The 22,534-nt window shown below is 45.3% G+C and overlaps 1 protein-coding gene across 2 annotated transcripts in view; it reads left to right on the forward strand.

Moving 5' to 3' along the window:
* Positions 1-22,534, forward strand: part of G2E3 (G2/M-phase specific E3 ubiquitin protein ligase) — a 504,970-nt gene that overhangs the window by 119,225 nt on the left and 363,211 nt on the right. For both annotated transcript variants that reach the window (XM_085627367.1, XM_085627368.1), the window contains exon 3: positions 4,790-4,858. In XM_085627367.1, coding sequence (XP_085483493.1) covers positions 4,822-4,858 — 37 coding nt within the window. In that variant the 5' untranslated portion in view covers positions 4,790-4,821. The remainder of the gene's footprint in view (positions 1-4,789; positions 4,859-22,534) is intronic.

The following is a 22,534-nucleotide window of genomic DNA, read 5'->3' on the forward strand; positions in this document are numbered from 1 at the left end:
TCAACTGTGCTTACTTTAGATCTAAAGCCAGCTTGGTATCTTGACAGTAATTTTGTCTCCTCAATCCATATTAAAATCCTATTTAAAATCTGTCTGGCAAAAATCTTTTGTAAAACATCAATTAAACTGATGGGGCGGTAATTGCTAGGATCATGGCGATCACCTTTTTTAAAAATTGTAATGATTTCTGCCCCTTTCCATGATTCTGGAATAGGTGTACCGGCCAAAATTGAGTTACTTAAAAAGTTAATGTACGGCCCCCACACATTGACATCGTGTTTCAACAAATCACCAGGAATTTTGTCAGGGCCGGGGGCCTTACCTACTTTTACAGCTAATAGTGCCTGAACTGTTTCTTCTAAGGTAAAATGTAATGGTACAGTACTACTAACTGGATCAACATCTACATTAGCTAGTGACAAATCATCCTTACTAATCGTGTAAAGTTTAGAAAAATGATCACACCAGGTCAGTTCGTCCAGAAAGATATCCTTGGGTGATCTACCCTTTTTATTTCCCTTAGCAATTAAATTCCAGAAGGTACTTTGGTCATGTAATTTAGCTGCACTCAGTAAGTCATCCCAGAGATTAGCATCCCATACTTTTTTAGCTTCACTCAGGGTATTTTTATATATTAACCTTGCATTTTTTATATCACATTGGCTCCCATGTTTTACTACGTGAATCAGTTGTGATTTAGCAACCCTACAATCTTGGTTATACCATTGATTTCCTGATTCGACCTGGTCCATAGTTTTATTCCCTTCTTTTTTATAGGCCTTACTCAGAAGGGGAGATAGTGCGTCGACCAACTTCAAGTGTAAGTCAAGAACTCCCTGGGTGCCTGAAGGTGGTATTTGGGGAGTCCCTATAATTTCACTGAATTTATTATAGATATTGGTCAGCGCGTCTTCTTTGCCCGCAATATAAGACCATTTTATGGCACGTCTATTATTAGAAATCTGTATATCTCCTATTTGGAGATTCAATGGGTCTTCTGCGGGTGATCTCAGAAGAAATAGGGCAGGGTCTAACCATAGTTGGAGGGGATAGTGATCACTCTCTATTCTGGAATCAACCCTAAAGTCAATTAATGATCTCCATAAGTTTCGAGAGGCCATTACGAAGTCGATATGTGATCTAATGCTTCCCTTAAAATAAGTGGGAGCTGAAGGAATGTCTGAGGGAAACCGACCATTACATGATCTTAGGTCGTGTGATACAGTCATCTGTAGGATCTGTATAGAGGCTATGGTACTTTTTGCATAACTTAAAGTCTCCAGGGGCATGATACCACTAGCAGTATCTTGTTCGACAAACAGGCTATCAAGAACCTGGATAGGTTCGTATTTACAGTTAAAATCTCCACATATTAAAACACGAGCATTAACTCCCAGTCCATCTAGGGTGGAGTCCAAGGTATCTATCAAATTAGATTCTCTGTTTGACGGATATGGTCTATTGTAAATGTTAAATAAATAAATAACACTTTTATTACTGGTCACAATTTTTAGTCCTAACAAGTCCGGGCAGGTACTAGGCAACTGGCTAACCTCTATTTCTAGGGAAACTTTAACCCAGATAACAAGCCCCCCGGATGCCCTTCCCCTATTCGATGGTATCGCTTGAGTGCAAAAGGTTTTAAATCCTACTCTATGGGGTGGTTCTACCATCCAGGTTTCCTGAAGGGCAATTATATCATGTTTTCCAAAAAAGGAGCATACTGCCATGTCCATCAGGTTCCTAGAGAGTCCAGCAATGTTCCAAGACAATAGGCTAACATTAAGATCCTCAGTTAACTTTGGGGAAATTCCCCTTAATCCGGTCACATCACTGGAATTATTGTACCCTGGCAAGATTTCTGGTACCATTGTATCTTCCTCAATGGCAGTTTCATTGCCTAATATCTCTACCTGTACTATAGTTATCTTAGGGACGGTATCAGACCCAGCTTCTACTTGCACTCCCTGCTTAAATCCAAAGTGCCAATCTACCTCTAGCTGTTCATCCAGAGGGTTAGAGGGGACCCCCAGTGCCACCATATTTTTGGAACCAGGGATTCCACAACCACTATTAATCTCTAGAGGGTGGGTGGCCAGGAATGTGACTAAACTCTTATTTATATCAGCCTCTGGGAGTCAATCGTTTTCATCTAAGTCCCTCAGCGCTGCATATCTATTTGCCATAGGGATTTCAAATTGTAGTGATTTATTATCAATACGAATAGGACTATCCTTAGTTGTTCTTTGGAGTAATCTGTCTGGATGTCTGTAAAAATAACCCAAAGGGTGAACACGAACAGCATCTCCTCCTATGGCAAGAGAAGCTGCCCTTAAAAGTGTAGTTGCCACATGCTGGGGATGTCTGAAGTTTATTATAACACAATCCCCCTTACATGTTTTCCTTGTATTACCTAACCAGGCAACTCTTCTAGTAGACAATATTTGGTTTGAGAGGTCCGTGGGGAACCCACAGTTTTTGTTTAACCAAGCAACTGATTTCCTCTTGAGTGAATCATGAGATTCAACCGAGGCTTTAAGGGGGCCTGGAACAAGTGGGGGAACATTAGATAAAATAACCACATATGGTTCGCAAGCTGGTGGGAGATTGGCACATATAGGCTTTTGTGCTATGGCTATAGGACCCTGGTTACTGAGTGGATCTGTGTTAGTTCGAATACCGCCATCAGCTGGTTGTAATGTTGTCGTGCAGCCAGTTGGAGTGAAATTTCCCACCTCTAGCGGAGGATCTGGGGCAGCATGAACAGGTTTCAATGGTACCTTAGGCAGTATAATAGGCGGTGTAATATGGTGTTTCAAACCCTCAACAAGGCCACCCAGCCTTGATACCTCTAGTGACAGGGTTTCAATTTTGTCTACAAAGGGTTTAATCAAAAGCACCAATTTATCCTCCAAAATTTTAGCTATAGTCTCAGCAAGAGTACAATTATCTACTTCATTACGGGTCTGTGTTTTAACATGAGCCACAACGGGCCTCCGAGGTTGGTCTGGCACTGATTTATGATGTGCACTACCCTTCTTAAATTGAGACTTTCTACATTTTCTAACTGCTCTTTTCGGAGGAGAAGGAGGGACTTCAGGCTCGCTCTGGGGCTCCGATATATCTTGGCTTACAATATTAACCTCATTGTCCACAATGCAATCTGATACGTTCCCCACTAAGGTTGCTTCGATTAAAGAGTTCCCTATAAGTAAACCGTGGGCATCGTCATTTATACATAGCTCTGGATTATCTTCCAGGGTCACCTTCCCAAGGGACTTCCGTCTTTCACTGTTTATCATACTGACCCTTTTGACCAAGTAATTGTCCATCGTTACTTTAGCCTTTGCCATCTTAGGCGCTGGTTAGGTCATAAACAATTACAGTGTAGTTGATATCCCAAATAATCCCTAGATACGGGGTAATACTAACACTCTATAACATTAAATTAAACCAACAGTTAGGAATTGTTTGGAGGCAGAGCAATAACCAATAGTAATACACCTAACTGTATAACCTAAAAACATACGACTCTAGCACAAACAGGAAAAGCTCATGTATGACTGAATCAGTTCATGGAGAATACTTGCAGGAGCGTGTCCACTACACGTTCAAGGGGGGTGGCCCAGCCCGACCACCTACGTCCTCCTAACGGCCTCACAACGGCCCGCCCTTTGCCCGGGCTTAGCCCGGCGCCGACCCGCGCGCGATCCCGCGTCGCGGGGGCTCTCACCGGCTTTATGCGCCTTCAGCGCGCTCAGTTTCCGTGGGCGGGTTCCACCCGCAAAGGTTGCTGGGAGCGGTAGTCTCCCTGCACACAGCGGCCGTGTTGGTGGGAGCTACGGCGGCGGCAGGGAGACGCTGCAGTGTGCAGGTGTGGGCGACCCCACAGGGAGCAGGTAGGCAGCGTGGCGAGTGGCAGCAGGCTGGAACAAGGACCCCCGCTCTGCCGGGGCTCTCACCGGCTTTATGCGCCTTCAGCGCGCTCAGTTTCCGTGGGCGGGTTCCACCCGCAAAGGTTGCTGGGAGCGGTAGTCTCCCTGCACACAGCGGCCGTGTTGGTGGGAGCTACGGCGGCGGCAGGGAGACGCTGCAGTGTGCAGGTGTGGGCGACCCCACAGGGAGCAGGTAGGCAGCGTGGCGAGTGGCAGCAGGCTGGAACAAGGACCCCTTTCATTTTGGGTATAAAAATGGTAAAAGCAGCAGTGCTTGCAGCCACTGGTACTATTTTAGTAATATGTCAACTTGGATGCATTTTAAAAAGTTAGTTCGATTGTCTGCTACAGGCATGCTTTCTTATTTACTGTTTTTTCACTTGAAAGTATACCATGAGACCTGCATGTGCGGGGATTTACTACTGTTTAGGGATTCAGAGAATATCCAGGACTGAACTACGATTGCAGGTCATTTTCTCTTTCCATGATCGTCCTCTTGCTGTCTTCAAGAAGTAGCCGTGATACATTTATACATTGATAAAATAGGTTTGCAAACTTGCATTTAAGAAGCGATAGTCCTTTAGGAGTGCTATTAACCCTTGTTCGAGGATTTGTTCATGGGGTAGGTGTCTTGTTTTAGTCATACAAATTCTTCAGGCATGCATTTTCAGCTTCTTATTCATTCCCGTCTATGGCCGTCTCTGTCCGTTTTCTGTTAGTAAGCTGTGCAAGACAACACTATATGCTTTTTTTAGATGGTACATGTTCACTCCATGTTAATAGGCTAATAAAGCATGTTTAAGTTCAATATTGTATCCTCTGTAATCAATCTATAATTTTCTTTCATTCTTTAGTCTATCTTCACTAGAAGAAAAGCCCAGTGACCATGGGTGATGGTGTCCTGTCTCGAACGCAAAACTTATGTAAGTCACCTTTGACCCAGAGCTGGCAGAAATGCCTTTATGCCCATCTTGTGATAGTGTTTCCTGTAACGGGGGTACCCTCATACAGTATGCTGTTGTGTTTCAAATAGATGCGTTTGCACAGAGTGAAGGAGACTGGCGACAGTTCTTGCTTGAATGTTTAATGATGGTTCATCTGCATACTTGAGTCAATATTATAGCCTATAACAATGAGTTAAAGTCCACACAGATGATTGTTGCAGACAATTAAAAGAAACACGATCATAATGGCCAGACACTGAAAATGTTTATCCGCATGTGGTTATTGTCTGCCTTGATGGAAACATTACTGTTGGAAAAACCAGAAATCGAGTGGAAAGCACCAGATCACTCCTGGTTATGCGAATATTGCACCTGAAGAATGTCCATGCATTTCTTATCAAGGTATGTCTACAGCAACAGCAGTAATGGTCAATTTACTTTTTCCAAATAAAAGCGGCTATAAGCTGAAATGTCTAGCTGTTTGATGCCCCATACCACAAATAGGAGACAACTTAGAAAATAAAACGAAATGCAAATTGAAAGGCTTTTCAATCTATAAAATTGTTTGCTAAGAACAATCATAATTTTTACATTTATAATAGCTACTAGATTGTGCTGAGCTGCCGTGAATTGCTATGGTCGCCAATTGTATCCAGCATCGTTGTTGCTTTTAAATGCCAAACTCTTACCCTTTTCTCCACTGCATCAGTGACTTGTAATTTCAGATGACAACTATGGTATTTTCATGAAATGCTTTGGTGAGAAGTTTCTTTCTTGCCGCTGTGCACGTTTTTTTTAATATGGTACACTGAAGTGAAAAACTAAAACAGCATGAAGAAAAAAATTTATTAAGTTTAATTTTGCGAGTGATTGGCTGATCTGAATGTGGATTCTTAGAGTTCCTTTGGAGTCCCTGATTAGAAATGGCATTGTTTGTAGATCTATCTATAGGGAAATGTTTGGCAAGGTATTAGAGTTTGAAGAGCTGCACATAACTGTAGCATTGTTTCTCCACTTTGGTATGAAGTGTTGTATAAAGTGTAAGAATAGAGGCAGTCACATGTGCAATGCTTAATCTTGGAGGTCTGAATTCAAATATTTAGAGGCTGTCACAAAAGCTAGCGTTCCTAATTCTATAAGCCCTTCATCCTTGATGGATTCAATGGGCTATGTCCTAAACAGCCGTTGATGTAGACTATCTTTGACCCTTCTTTAGAGATGCAAGTATGTTTGCAATACAAACACGTTTATCTGATACCCTCTTCAGTTCTTCCTCTAGATGACTATCAGTGTGTTATTTACACTGATGGTTCAGCACAACTGGCTATAGGTTCTGGACGGCAATATTCCGCAGCATACGCCATTGTTTTGGGCACTATTAAATGGTGCTTTTCACCCTACACTTACTTGCAACCATTCTCTGGGAGTCTGTACTGTGCAGTTGGCTGAACTAAGATTTGCTTCTTGCAGTTGACCATGTGAATCGAGATTATCCCACACTTAGTGTGTGATTCGTTTTATTGTGTGCAGTCATTTAATGATTTTAAATTTCTGTCAACAAAATGAATTCAGGGATTCCAAGGGTAGTACAATAAAGCGTAAGATGATTTGGGTTAAAGTTGCAAATCTTACGGATAGATTGCCACAAACTCTTATTATACATACATTGAGTCATCAACGTGTGGGAGCGCAAGCAGTAGGAAATTTGTCTGAGGTGGCCAAATCTGCAGAATCCACGTCTAAAATAGCAATTATACGTTGAAAAACTCATTGATAATGATATTTTGTCTGCCATCCATGTTTTTGAAGCAGACCCCACGTTACCTAAAGATTATCCTTAAAATATTCGTATTATAGAAATGATTAAAATGTTCCATTTGTGACTATTCCATGTTGTTGTCGATCGCATTATCCCCAACCTTGACCGTAGATGTTCTTTAATAATTACCACGCATGAAGGAGGCACTTCAGCACATTGCAGGAGTGGCTGCCATAATTTCCTTTTTACAACAGCATTATTGGCGGCTGGGATTGTACCAGCACACTAGAACATATGTCTTATGTTGTGACATTGGTCAACAAATTAAGTTCTAATGTGTCTCATCCACCACAAACAAGTCTGTTTATTTCAAATCGGCCTTTTAGCTGTATTTACCTAGATCATTGCATTCCCTTGATTTCAGATACTCCTTTCAAGTTTATTTTTGTTGCCATTGATTCTTGCTCCAGGTTCCTGAGTTTGGCCACAGTGCATGGCTGATGCTCGAACTGTTTCTAAAGAAGTGCAAGTCTTTATCGGGACTTATGCCTGTCGTGCATTCCACTCAAACCAAGGTCCAGCTTTTACTTCTAAAACATACCGTGATTCAATGAAGTCCATGGGTGTGCAAGTACATTTTACTTCTCAATATAGGCCAGAGGGCAGTTCTGTTGTGGAGAGAATGAACCGTGACTTAAAGCAGTCCTTAACGGATAGAGTTTTAGGTACAGGTCGTGGTTGGTTGAACCTTCTCTATGGGGTTCAACAAGCATTACAAAAGCTCCCTTAAATATCTGTGGGTGGGTGGACCATGTATGCAATGCCCTTTGGCATCAAGATGTATGTTCCAGACCTTGATGGGCAAGACGTTGCAGCAGCCATGACCTTTGACGTAGATGACCACTGTACTGTCTTACAGGATCTACAAATGTTCAGTGACTCCCTGGCTCAAACACATTTGCATGCAACTCTCGTCGATTTGGGATACTCCACTTCCTCTATCTGATTGGCTTCCCAAAGTTGGAGACCTTGTTCGCGAAAAAATGGCCATCAAAAAGGAGTTCGGCCCAATATACCGTGCTCCGTTTTCGGTCCTTGGCATCCAGGGTATACAAGCTATGATTTTACCGCCACTTCCAGGATATAAAGAAAATCGCTTGGTCTCGATTGAACATGTTAAATTATCCCATATCAGGGCTCGACAAATCCACTCGACCGCTCGCTTTTGCGAGGTAAATTTAATGGGGTCGAGCTATTTTTAGGTCCTACTTGCCTTTTCTGGCGAGTAGGAAAACATACTAACTTTTGTCCTCTGTTTTTGAAAAGGGAGAAAATGTGACAAGATAACAAGATTTAAAGGCTTTTTTATTGCTCACAGTGCAAATGAGCAATAAAGATGCCTTTAAATCCTGTTATCTTGTCACATTTGCTCCGCTTTCAGAGACGGAGGTCAAGTAGGTTACTGTTAGGTCGAGGAGATTTTTCAAGGTACTAGACCTGCAGGACTAGTACCATTTTCTGATTTTTCGAGCCCTGCATATGACAGATACTCCTTATTATGCTCAACAGTTTTATTTGCAGCCTGTGAGCTTCTCCGTTACGGCTTCTTCCCGGCTTCCGGTGGGGGAGGCTGAAACCTCAGTTGAAGTAATACCTGCTTCTACGTTTTCATCTTCTACAATGGAGCCCTTTAAACTGATCTGCCATTGGCGACCTCTTTTGAGTTACATTTTTCAAATCCAACTGCTGAAATCGTAGATTCCTATTTTCCCATTGAGTTCCTCTGGGTACCATATGGATCAATACCATTTGTCTTCTGACAGTTCTTCGGTTCTGCATCCAGCACGGATTTGAATTTGTTTCTTGGTTAGAACACACTTATCTTGTTCCTCGGATATGTCTGGATCGTATTTTTCTTTGATTTTTTTTTTTCTCTCCCTTTTTTCCCCACTTCTTTTGATCAATGGCCATTACCTCCCAAAACGTTCCCCTATTGAACTGGTCTATGGGGTGTTAGCCCTCCATTCCTCTTCACATAAAATAAAAAAGGCTTGTCCCTTGTTTACATTTCAGCTGTTCCTGTTACATGGAATTATTTGGGATAAAGTTCCTTTTGATATATTTGGTTCTACGGATAAACTGCAAATCCCATGTGTTCAAAGTTTCTATGGGCGTTGTGATAGTGCCGGGGTTATAGTTCGATGATTGGGATGTTGATACTGTAAATTCAATGATTTCTGAATTTGAATATTGTATTGTTTGAATCAGAAGATTTATATCTTAATGTTGCCAATTATGCTGAGATGTTCTGCTAACATCATTATGGACATAATTTTCTACGAAGGGCTAGTGGACAGCATCCCCATTACAATTATACTCAATCAGAACATCGTCCAACTCCCACTCAAGGAAGATCAAAAACACAGACAAATACACATTTTACGAACTATGATATTTCAAAATCAAGTATACTGTTTCAAATGGTTCTAACCCTGTAAAAAAAATATATCCCTACTCGAGCCAAGCTGATATATGCGGCTTCATTTGTCGACCAGGTGGTTCTTAAAGGCTGTGATTATTGGAAAGACAATATTGACCTGAAATCAATTTGGGGTACAAAATTCTGTCAGGTCCAGTACACGGAAACTTTATTACGAGCCGGTCTCATCCCTACACAAATGTTTTTCTAAAATGAAACGATTCAGCAGATTACTTGTCTGGGATTGGCCAATTGAAGAAATGAATGGCCCGACCATCCCTTCAATTGCCCGCTTTGAGGATCGGCAGTCTTACACAAACTATACTGAAGCCCAGTTAAATGTTGTGATACAAAACAGTACATTTAACTTGTCACTGTCTAATCTTGGTGGGTGGTTATTTTGGGTAGTAGATTCAAATGGTTGTCAAGTTGGTTTCCTTAACTCTTTGCCTGGGTTCAAATTTAGCAGGCATGATTCATGGAGTTCAGTCAACCCATTTGAACATTATTACCACCTATTCAGTGGGGAAGCTATACCAGCAATGGTTGGAACATTCTTTTTTATCTGCAGTGAAACATCTGTTCGAGGCAGCTGTGTTGTAGATGCACATGCTTTGCATACTCCTGCAAAGAAGTATTTTCCAGTCACGAGGTATGGTGACTCCTTTCGGTGATAATGCGCATGGGCATCAACTTCATTGTGAGATTCTTACCACAAGAGGGTTAGAATGGAGTAAGTTAGTGTAGTATAGATATGTACATGCGTTTGTAACATAATAAGAACTGCAAGAACCACAGGTGTCTGGGGAGGGCGCATGTGAAGCTACAGCTACATGCCTAGAACAGATGCTTACGGGTTCTGTTCAAGGCATGTGTGCTGTAGCTACACATGCTTTGCATAGACTGTATAGCTGTATTCTCCTGAGGCGGTGGTTAACCAGTGGGTGTTGCAGTTGTTTGAAAAAGTGTTTTTCACTGTTTGTCCTACATTAGCTTGTTCACGTGCCAATACATCCATACAATGTTTGGTAACTGTGTGGTGTAGACCATGTAGCTCCCTTACATATGTCCGCTATGGGAATGTTGCCCCAAAAAGCCGTAGATGCTCCTATTTTGTGAGTAGAATGTGCTCTAGGAGGTATATTTAAAGTTTTTAGCTTTAACATAGCAAGTCTGAATACATTTAACAATTTAACAAGCTAAGCAGACTCCAAGCATGATTGTTCCAATAAGAAGTTTTTCTCACATCTGCCCGCTAGACCTTCGAATTGCAGGTGGCTAGAACTTCCAGTAGAATACAAGTGCTGTTAAATACAAATCTTTCCTTGCATTTCGGAAAACTAATACATCAAATATTTAATGCCTCTTATACAGCTGGCCCAGCCCATTTTTTTAGGTCTCGTCTGAGCCAGCGCATGCGCTGCTCTGGCGAGACATTTGGTGAGTGGGCTTTATAAAGTCCGACCACAGCTTTTGGGGTGGCATAGAGCATGCGGTTACGTGCTCAATGACTAGCAGAGGTGCCATCTGGCTTTCCTCTCTCGTCATGGTGCGCACACATCGCTCGCGATCACTCACTTCTGCCGCGCGCATCACTCGCAGGCTCCCCCTCTAACAGCCCCTCCCTGGCCACAGAGCGTGTCTCGTGGCCACGCATCTTGTTTTGCACACGTCGGACTATGTTTTTTGATCCTAAATCCTCAACCTCTATTACTTTAGCACTCAAAAGCAAATTGCTTTCGGGCTTAAACACTAGTCGTGACCTTTTCACCGTATTGTTTGTCTGCATGGATTTACCAGTATCCTCGACTCCTGCAGCTCTCCTGCCTGGTGCCTGTGCCCATGTTTTCACCCTTAGGTTGCTTCCTCCGTGGTTGTTCTGGACGTTGTCGTGCGGTCACGTGAGGTTGTTTTTTACCATTTTTAACTTTATTGTGCCCAGTTACGTCTCTGCATTTCCTGCCTTCCACCTATTGGCTACCTTCCGTGCTTTCTTGTTTTTAATTTCCTTTTAGCGTGCTCGCGCACACAAATCCCGGGCTTGTTTTGCCTGCTACCTGAAAAGAAGTATCAGGGCTTTCATGCCAGTCTTTGACTTTTTGGCCAAGCATTTATTGTTCCACTTTTTAAGTGTGTTCAACAACAAAAACCTGTCAAAGATTTGGTTCTTTTGTTTTTTTTTGTGAACACTAGGACCATTTTTGTTCCATCACAGTAGTGTGATCTGGAGTGAAACCTGTTACTTCTGGAAAATCAGTGTGGTCGTGTGTGCTCTTGTCTCCCCATACGAGTGGCTCATCTTTGTTCCACGTACACCGCACTGCGCACCTCCCCTTCTGTTTCTTGTAGTCTGCCCAAGCAGACTGCCGCCAAACTTTCACCATCTGTGCCAGGTCACCCATGTCCCCTGCTAGTGATCTAGGCGGGAGACTGGAAGCTGCTGCCCAGCAGAGAGGACATAACTCTCGTCGGCCATCCCCTATCCCCTTCGGCATTTTCGTGCTTTGATCCAACACGCACACCGTACTGGGGACGCATCCCGAAGACGTGTCATTGAGAGAGAATATTGTGTGCAGTGCAGCCTTTCAGACCATACGCTGCTACTACTATTTGCATTTTGTATCCTACTCATTCATAGGAGCAGCATGAACCATGGGGCTGAAACACATGCAATGTTGCATAAATAACTGTAATACTGCTTTGAAGTTTACATTTTCGTGTGCTCATAAACGTAGTGCCTATCAGCAGAATGCATCGCCTCCCATGCACCCGTTGCTTTTATACTGTCGGCAAGGAGTGAATGTTTTGTCGGTCCTGATCTTTGTGTTTCTTAATGTTGCCTGTTGAGCCCTGGTGCCCCTCTCTTCATACATGTTCTCCTCAAAGGCAGTTTCATGGTTTTAATGGCATCTTTAGTGAGGATACTGTGATGTTTTCACAATACTAAAGGCGCTACTTTGAATAGAATCATCTCTGCACTTGAATTCTGAATGTGTAAAATGAAGTGACAACAGATATATTGTTGTCTGCATTTAGCGGGTTCACCATCCTGTCCTTGTGCAACTTCTTTACTTTTGGACGTCTCATAGAGGACATGGCAGCCCGTGAGTGCCTACCCACAAAGGTGGCATGCATTTACGGATGTCTCATCGAGGACATAGCAGCCGGAGAGTGCTTCCCCACAAAGGTGGCATGCATTTACCGACGTCTCATAGAGGACATGGCATTTACCTCGAAGACCATTCTTGTAGGCACTGATTGGATATCGGTTTAGGACTAGTACTGAGTCCAGAGTCAGTGGCACAGTGGAGAGAGCCATCATGAGTGACTCTCTCCAGCTCCACCAGCCCTGCGAGTGACCAGCCTTTAGTGCGTTCTCCGTAGCCCGCTCTGACTTGGGAGTGTGTACAATTCAGGCATTTGGGGATATTCAAGTGTATTATACATATCTCTCATAGTCTTCTGAAGCAGATTGCAGGACAGTGCCAGCCAATCGCTACATGAGGTAACATTTAACATGTGACACTTAGAAATTAAAACGTACACTGGTCACAAGGAGGGGTGTGTTCTACCCTACACAAGTTTTTTTGAGGTGAAAAGGGGACAAATATAAACCAGCATTGGCATAGCCAATAGGTCTCGCCTTTTGGACCTTATAAGTGTTTAGCCATGCAACGGTCGATGTTGTTGCACCAAGGATATTGTGCTGCATAACTAAGTACTTATAAGGTCCCAAAAGCGAGACCTATTGGCTATGCCAATGCTAGTTTAAACTTTTAGGCTCTAGCCTCATGACCTCTTTCCAAACTATCCTATTCTGGCTTTTATACACTCCTTTCTTTCCAGCATGTTCAGCGATTTCCATTGCTGCTGTTCCTCATTGGCGGCATTCTCGTTCTCTTGCTACTGTTTCGTAATGGATGTTCCTTCTGTGGATGTCCAGGAGCTGGCATCGCTCCAACACTACACCGTGTGTATGCTTCAGATCATAGGGATACTGCTCCTACAGTTATTGTATGAGGATTGGTGCTTAGCATTTAGTTTTGCCTATTTCACCTGCATGCATCCTGTGTTCTGCTGTATCGGTTTCTCTTTTCAGAGTTGCTCGACATATGCCTGGCTTGACAGACGCCCTCTGTCCTGTATTTCGAACTGCTGATGAGTCCCTTAGTGGCACATTCCATGGGTTTGCAACTTCTACATGATCCGAGTCAGGAGCCAACGATAAACTGTGCAATGGGACAGTGGTTACTGGGTCAAAGTTTGATTGTGATCAACGCAGGTTTCCCCAGTGACTGTCTCCGCGTTAGTTGAGACTGAGAATTATGTTTGCTCTTTCGAACTTCTGAATTGGGCAGTGGTCCTATCCTCCTACGCGGGGTCAGACTCAGTCCTTCGCCTCCTCAATGGCTGATCACATACTGGATGCCGCAGACACACATTGATTGGATATTTTTGTTACCAAATTCTTTTACAGACCTCTACCGATAAATATTTCTTGTGAACAGCTTTGAGTTTGGGTATCTTCCAGATTTTGTTAACCCTTTCCGTGCTACCCTCCTGGCCAAGGTGAGGGTGTTGTGTGTTCAATACTTGGCCCATTGTGGTTTTCCCTATGTTGGCCTAACTGTGCATGATACAGACCTCATTTGCTTTGCCTATCTTACTATATAAATGTTTATTTTTGTGCCACATTGCCTTTTCATACAAACCTTGCAGCTGTATTCGCGTTCTGATCTTTCCTGGGATTTAGGCTGAACATAGCAGACCAGGTCAAACAGCAGCGCCCATGTTTTATTCTGGTCCGGCACTAGCACCTAGACACAACACGTGTGTAGCTGCTGTTTGTGAGCATATGGGCCTGGTTATATAGGTATGCACAGTAATAATAATAATTATAATCCACATTTGTAAAGCGCGAAAAATCACCCGTAACGGTCTCTAAGAGCTGGGGGCCGTCGGGAAGATTAAGCAAGCTATTGCACATGGTGCTGAGCTAATCTGGCGCCGGGGATCCAACCGTGATTCCCAGATTCCGGAGTCAGTCGCCCTGGCCGCTGCGCCAAACCTCTAATGTAACACAGAGAGAGTGAGACTTTCTAAGAGGTGGTCCCGGCTGCACTGGAGATGTAGAGCATCCATCTGTATATGCTGAGGTACAGGGTCCACTAATAATCCCAGAGATCTTTGTTGTATAAACATTCCGCTTTTGTAGGGGGGCGGGTAGGCTTGGCTGTCTTATAACAGGAACAGGCCTTTCCAAATATATGGTTTACTGACTATGCTGATGGTATTTTTGTTAAGCATTTATTTTCTGATTGTGGCACGAATACTGCATTCTAGAGCATGATAGTTTAAACAAACATTACACACTTCTTTTTGGTCTGCTAGATCTTATTGTGGACAAGTAGGCATGTCGGAGCGAAGGAGGGTGTCCTGGTACCGCGATCCCGGAGAGGGTGTGAGTGTTGTGTTCTGGGGCATCAATTCACTTGTCTCTCTGGATATGGTTAGCAGGCCAAGTGAGACCCTATAGCTAGTTGGTCTCATGGTACTGCGATGATATGGAGACTCAGTCCCTACTTACTGACGCTGTGTGGTCCCAACCATAGTTCTGTTACGGAGTAGAATCCCTGAAACAAGACTTGTTACATGGCCATGAAATTGACCGGAAGTGTAGCTAGCCAGCACATTACAGCAGTTTGCTTTATGGCAAGTAAGGAAAAGTAATAGTGCTTTTGCCTAAGGAGTATATTTAATGTATCAAAAAGAGGATGGAAAGAAGGAGTAAAGTTATAGAGAAGCACTGCAGCCCTAAAACAGGCCCTAAAAAGCCCTTCAAACCTTTATGCTAGTGGTGGTTTTGACTTATTAAGTCTCAACGACATGGTAACAATGAAAGATTCCTCTACAATGGCTGCCTTATAATTGGAGCTTGCATCCTAATCCTTTCCCCCAAAATACGTCCACCACAAAGGTCCTACAAGGAGTTGTTTGATTGATGGACTTTTTGACCTGCCACTAAACCTGGATAGACTTTACTTCACATCACCAAATGCAGCCCCTAACTTCAGACGGGAGGTATATAGAAGTACTTAAAACCCCAGTGACAAGGTGACCCTCCATAGATTGTGAGGATACGTAGTTTTTAATTGATACAAATCCATGGTATCTGGGCTCATTATGTACCTCACCGGACCTCTAATTCGTTTTCACACAGGACAGACCGCACAGGTTTCATATCCCCGAGGCAGTAGAGGAAGTCACATTTTTGTCAGTGACTTGGTCCGCTCATCTAATAAGTAATCAGAGAAGTTTGATTTGTGACTTTGCATCAGCACATTTAGGCTTGTCCACGTTGGGGAGTTAAAGTGAAAAGCAGCTGAATGATGCATCTTGGGTCTGCATTAGAAAACCTTGCCCTTGCTGACTCAATAGTATCCACAGCAGAGCTGGATGGATATATCTTTTGTTTTCCAAATACAAACCGCAAGATAACTGATGATCGATCAGTTCGAGAAGCGTAATCACCTATATGCTTGAAGGTGCCCGGTTGGACCTGTGGAAACAAATAGTGCAGATAGAGAGTGTGAGAAGTTGGCCTGATGTATGATGTCACTAGTTCTAGTGTACACCTTATATCAGTCCAAATACCCTTATGGTGATTGGTTGTAAAGTCAACCTTATAGACCAGCTATCCTAGTGGTAGCATGGACAAGAGCAGTCTTAGGCTAAACTCTGAATGGCATGTGAAGCCAGCTGTGATAACATATATAATCCCTTGAATACCAAATGAAAGGACACCACAACAGATATATATATAAAATAAAGTGTATTTATTCTAGTCAAACCCTCAGCACTCTTTATGAGATTAGAGGTAAGTACAACACAGTCTTATTTAAGCATACATTAAGTCACACAGGTAAGTAATACAGTTAGGCCCTAGGGGCCACGCAAACCATATACTAAGTAAGTGGTATAAGGACCACTGTCACGGAAATAGAATAGGCCTAGGCCTAGGGAATCGCTGGGGCTACACTACACTAGCGTTAGTTAGGAAGTGGGAGGCCCACGGGATTCGTGTGCAGAGTGGAAACACTCACGCGTAATGCGTAAAAGTCACTAGCAATAGTACAGTTTAGAAAACGGTAGATTTAGGACACTTCCGGAGTAGCTAGGAAGTTGAGACTGGAAAACTAGACACTAGGATAGTCACTATCCTGATGAGCACCGGAGTACCCAAGTTACCTAGCCCACAGGCTGCGGGTGCATAGGGGTGAAGATGCGTCTGTTTTCGTCGTCGACTCCTATGGATGCCTGAAGAAAGATGCTGACAGGCAGTCAGTGAAGAGTGTCCGGTGGATCCCAAGGCTGGGATCAAGAAGAGAGGAGACCTGCAAGCAGAAGGGACAGAGTCAAGGTCACTAGCCAGTGACCACGTGGAACCAGGAAGGAACCAGGCGATGTCGTGAAGATTGCAGGTGAAGGTGAAGCTTGTCGCTGCAGCCAGGAGGACCAGGAAGCGTCGGACGACCAGGACCAGGAGGCGAGCTGTCCCACGAAGGCTCTTGCTGTCGGCGGCGTCTAAATGGACTAGGACTCACCAAGCCTTGGCAAGCTGAACCCACAAAGAACGGAGGACTTGCTTCTGGTGCAGACCAGGAAGGTCTGGGGTGCTTCTTCTTTGCAGAGAAGCGGGAGCCAGTCTGGAGGAGCCAAACCAGCGCAGAAGATTTCAGGGTGCGTCGTCACAAAGGCCACTAGCCAGCGGGCAAGCAACCGGACAGACGCGGCAAGCAGGAAAATGCAGAAGGGCCCCACGCAGGACTCGTGGAGTGTGGGGGGCTGATCTTCGGTGCAGATGGTGCTTGGGGTTGGGGCTTCTCAATCCCCGGTGCACAACTTCGAGGGTGCCTCAGAAGCTGCGCTTTAAGTTACTAGCCACTTTTCCCAGGTAGCCGGTCCCACGTCGCTCGTCGCCTCCACGGATCTCAGCTTTGATGTGGATCAGGGTCGGAGAAGTCTGGAAGTCAAGGCTCTGGTCGGGCTCTGCAGTCGGTTCCTCGTAGAACGTGGGCAAAGCAAAGGGTAGTCTCTTGATGGTGCCTGTTTGCACAGGGTAGCCACTCCTTGGCCACAAGGGAGATTCTTCAGTCTTCTTCTTTCGTCGAATGTCGAAGGTCCAGAGTTTCTGTTCAAGTTGCAGGTTCAGGATAATCTAAACTCTTGAGGCCCAACTCCCACTCTTATACTAATCTGGGGGGCTGGGATACCTGCTAGGTCACGCCTTATGGGTGGGACCTGGGAGGGGGTGGTTACACCCACTTCCCTTTGTCCAGTTTCGCGCCAGAGCTGGGGCTGGAGTGCCCCAGCGCCGGTTTGAACTGGACTATGCAAGGAACACCTTGTGTGCCCCAGGCATGTCTCATTCCTTTCAGCCCACCCTGCCCCAATACACTAAAGGCTGTCTGGGGAGGTGCTAGCACCACCCCAAGCAGGAAACCTATTGTCCAGGCCTCCCTGGCTGGGATCACTCCCAGCAGCAGGAGGTCAGACTTGTCTGTGGCAGCAGCATCCATTTTGTGATGCTGAGGCTTTGGTTAGAGTTAAACAGCAAAGTAGGATTTTAACATGTCTCTCCCTCTAGAAGGGGGGGATAATATCCTCATCACCAGAAATGGTATGGGGGTATTATTCCAAAGTGTTAGACACCTTACACGACATGTTTTGATAAAGCCAAACCATAGTTACCATAACCGTCTAAGATTATAAGGTACTTTAAGAGTATATGGTAGGCTATATCATAGAACAGCTATAAGGACATGGTTCCGAAAGCTGCAGACAGGCTCAGCTCATGCTAGAGCACCATCTCACATGTTACCAAGCACTCTGCCTCCAGGATTGTTAAGGCCTGCCATAGGAGTGGCTGATAGGTACACATGTGTCTATATATAAGGGTAGATATAGGCATACTATATCTAAGCAAGGGGTGATTACACGACCTTGCCCCAGCTGAGTGATCAGCCAGTTGTGTCTGATTGGAAGGCCAGACCAGGGGTGGCATAATACATGCTGCAGCCCCTGGGAGGCCTAGGGTACACCTATGCCCTGGGTACCTAGGGTACACTGTACAGGGTCCAATAAGGTGATCCTTACCAATTGGTTATGTACCTAGGGTACATGGAGTCCATTTAAAAGAGAGCAGACCGCCTGAGACCCTGAATGGCAGGATCTCAGGCCAACTAAGTCGAAAAACCAGCTAGACACTAGGCAAAAAGTTGGGGGTAACCATAGTCAGATATCCACCTTCCTACAGAGAGCACCTGTTCACTCCCTGCCGATTGTTGTCGGCGCTTTGCATAAAAAGAGCAATACTGTGACAGTACAAATCACCTCCCTGGGGTGGCCATGCGGGGAAACGATGCAGGGAGATGGGCCCATCGGAGCTTTGCAGGTCGGTCGGTAGGGGGCGATGTGTGCTGTGGCAAGGGGCATGGTCACACCATCAATCAAATAGATGTAGTACCCTGAGTTGGTGGTGGGAGAGTTAAAGCATGTGAATTCAAGTTTAAATAAGTAATCCATAGTAACCACTAACGAGTGAAGGTTTTCCCTGAATAGGAAAGAGCTTGGGTAATGTGCCATAGCGAGTATCTGCCACAGCAGGTGTAACCACCATGCCATCTGTGAGGTCTCTGGATTCTTCCAGTATAAGGCTATCAGCTGTTTAGCTGCCTCTGTCATGTGGCAAGTCATTGCCCAGTCTGTGCATGTCATAGCCGCTAGTAGTAGGGGGTTCCAGCTCCAACAGTACAGTGGCAGGGTCGCTCAGCAGGGGATAACCCAGCACTCCCCAGATATGACCCGAGATCTTTTTTTCAAAATGTGTGGATCACCGAGCATGACCACCAAATATAGATAAAGGTACTTTTGTCCCTTTTACATCTCCAACAGATCATGGGGGTTAAGTACCGTTGAAATATCACTTTTAAAGCTGACTCCCTGTGAGGTATGCTCATGAATATTTTTGGGGGTCTCCTGCCATAGGATATCCTACTACTGATCGGAAATTCTGTCCAAGAGTCGTTCCTCTGTGCCAGATACAGGAGCGAAATGCGAGGTTTGGATTCCTGGATAGTGGCATAGGTCTTAGTAATCAGCCCCTCATGCTCTCAAATGACCAGACAAATTTTTCAAACTGGGTGAGATCGCAGGTTGCTGCTTTGAGGTACTCTGGGTGGAGTGCATAATGGCTAAGTTGAAGGTATTGGAGTAGAGCAGTTTCTGGGATCCTGAAGTCCTCATTGCATTGATCGAACGTCGTAAAGAGGATCCTTTAAAGAGGTCCCACAGTGTCTGACAATCCCCCTGTGTCCAGGTTACAAATGCTTTGCAGTCCAGTGCAGGGTGGAGTCTGGAATGCACACCAAGGGGGTATTGGGGAAAGGAAAAGTAGTAAAACCCCTCCTGATAGCTATGTTGTCCCATATGTCCAGCACTGTTTTAAGGGGGTTGGTCAAGTATGGTCTTCTGGAGCGACTGACTTTCGGGGACCAGACCAGGTCCCAGAGAGTTATACATGCCACCTCTCAGTCCATTTGGAACCACGCTTTCGAGCTTTCGCGAACTACCCATTCTGACACATAGCTGAGATGGGCTGCCCAATAATATTCCACTGTGTTCGGGCAGGCGGGTCCTCCCCGTGTCACCTGGGTCATCAGTTTGTGTGACCTCACCACTTCCCTTATGAGTCATAATTTGTTTTAGAGGATTCCAATTTAGGGCTCTGGGATGGGTGTAGGATGGGTGTCGGCAGAGTCTGAAATAGGTAGAGCACCTCATGCAGGACAGTCATTTTGATTACATATATACGCTTCAGCCAGGATATATACAATCCCGATCTTTGTGAGGGAAGTGCTTTGTCCGTTTTGGTGGAGGAAGGCTGAGTGGTATGAATAGGCTGCTGTAAGGCGATGGGTTCTGCCCAACTATTCTGCCTGGATTTTTCGCTTTTAGATCACCTGGTTTTTGACCTTTTTATATGGGTGTGCCTGGTGACTCCCCGACAGTAAATAGACTCTGCTTTTTTACCACCAGTGTCCGTCTTTTAAGATAAGGCCACTGCGACTGAACAAGGGTAAGTGTTACTTGGCAGGTCACACTTGAACTCGTGTTTACATGGATGTGCACTTATGTGAGGGCTGCACGTGAGACTCCTGTTGTGTGCAACCCATAACTGCGCACAGGTAGCCTGGTGCAGAAGGGAGTCTGCAGGATTATATATTGACCTGGGGGTATGCCTTCTAATGTTAGTGTACTCTAGTAGGAAATGTCGGTGTGGTTTACAGTCCAGTCTTCAGTGACACTCCATTATATACATGGGTGGTAGGCCTTTGTGTTCAGTTTGTTTCCCTTTGGCCTACAAAAGTCCAGTTAACTACAGTTAATCAAAATTTAGTGGAATAGGTATGACAAACCCAAATCTGAGAATACAATTAAGATGTCTGTACAGCCTATGGGTCATTCATGATTGTAAATGTAGTGCATTTATATAGCGCTCCGCACCCCCCCCCCCCCCCCCGAAAGGGTCTCTCAGGCGCTGTGCACATACTGCTGTGGAACCCTTCCTGGCCTTTCCCTGTGAAGTGCCCACTCCTCGGCACCCCCAAGGTGAAGCCAGGCATCCTAGCGCTTTTGGGGCCATTGTGGAGATTAAGCAAGCTATTTCCCAGAGTTGCAGAGTGGGACCCATGATTAGAATAGGCACCGAGGCGAGAATTATCGGGTCCGGGGAAATTGAGCCCAAGACCCGCCGAGGCGGGAATTGAACCCTGGTCCGGGCCAGACCTCTGCATCAGGGTCTGCCGCTCTAACCATTGAGCCACACTTCTCCACTTCTCCATGATTGTCCTATTTCAGATCAGAGAACAAGACTTTTGTCACCCTGCTGTTCAAAGTTAATTACATTTCTCTCAAGCGGAACGGACCAAGGCCTCTCCACTCAAAGGGAACAATTAAGGGTGTTTCCCTCTGCTTCTGAGGAGGAAAGGGGCGGGGATGAAGGATCTGCATCAGTCAGTTAGCCGTTGCGTTGTACCGAGGATGGACCAGCACAAGCCCCCTGAATAAAGGAGGCACCTTAGACCTCTTGAGCCAAACGGGAGGAGAGGGTTCGGTTTAAAGGTTTGGTGGGAAAGACCCTCGCCATGATGTCAGCGAGGGGTGGATCTGAGGCCCCAGAAGAGATTTGACTCTATTTTAAATTGTCTCAGTGTGCTGTGCCGAAGGGTTGGGACTGGGCTGGAGAGGTGATGTGGCCGTCTAGTATAGGTCAGGTGTGCGTGGCTTCTAGAACCTTCTGTCCTAACCCCCTTCCACCCTCTTAATCATGTAGAAGGGGGGAGCGCTTTCTTGCTTGTGCTTTTTCCTGGACAATATGACTGGAGTCAGTAGCCATGGGCAGCTGGAAGAAGGAATCTACCGATGCCATCTAGACCAAGGACTCCGGCTACAGTTGACTCCAGTACAAGTGGGTCTGTCCCCAGGGCAAGGGATGCTGGTCCCCTTACACCCTCTAAGGACTAGTTAGGGGAAGAACTGGAATTCTGTGCCAAAGAGGAGAGAAGCACCAAAGAAGAAAAGTCTGGCGCTGCAAGCCAGTGGAACCAGCTCGCTGCTAGGTTTGCCACCTTAGAGGCCAGGGGGCCTAAGGAATTGCTCTAGGTGGCTAGGGTTCACCCCAGGAGCAAAATGAGCCAAATATAGAGCAAAACAGCCCAACAGGGCCAGAGATAAGGAAGAACAAAGGATGTGACCTTTGACCCCTCTAGAGCGGTCACAGAGCCAGTGTAGCTCTACCGCAGGAAGATTTCAAAGCCCCGGAGTGGGCCAGGGGGTTGTTGCAAAAGCATTCTTTTCTTTTAAACCCTAGGAGGGGGCTGTGCGTGTGGATCCCCTTCTCCGAGTGCCCAGAGGCCTGGGGATCCCAACCTCTGGCCAGCTTTATCTTGGGTGAGACCCCCCATCTCTGGGCCCCAGCACCAGGATGGTGCAAGGGGAGCGTGCTGTGATCCTTCAGTAGTGGTGGGGCTTGCCTCACTCCCTGTACCAGTGTCTGGGGGCAGCAGGGTGACCACAGAAGAAGACACCTGCTGGCGTAGGAAGAGAGCTTCCGGCTCCTGCAGGCAGTGAAAGATTTTGCCCCCAACAACCAAACCAAACATGTTCAGGTGTGCCCGGGTGGGACTCGGCACTTCAAAGAAAATAAAGGAAAGCTGAGCTGCTGATCTAATATGCACACCCCCGAGGGAGTGTCCCATAATACCCGCAGAGGCTGAAATGGACACACACATTTAAATTCTGTTGTACACACTGGCAAGAAATGTCACACACTCAGACTGAATCCAGACCAATTGTT

Source organism: Triturus cristatus, chromosome 9 (genome assembly GCF_964204655.1).
Source record: "Triturus cristatus chromosome 9, aTriCri1.1, whole genome shotgun sequence".
Classification (NCBI taxonomy): Eukaryota; Metazoa; Chordata; class Amphibia; order Caudata; family Salamandridae; genus Triturus; species Triturus cristatus.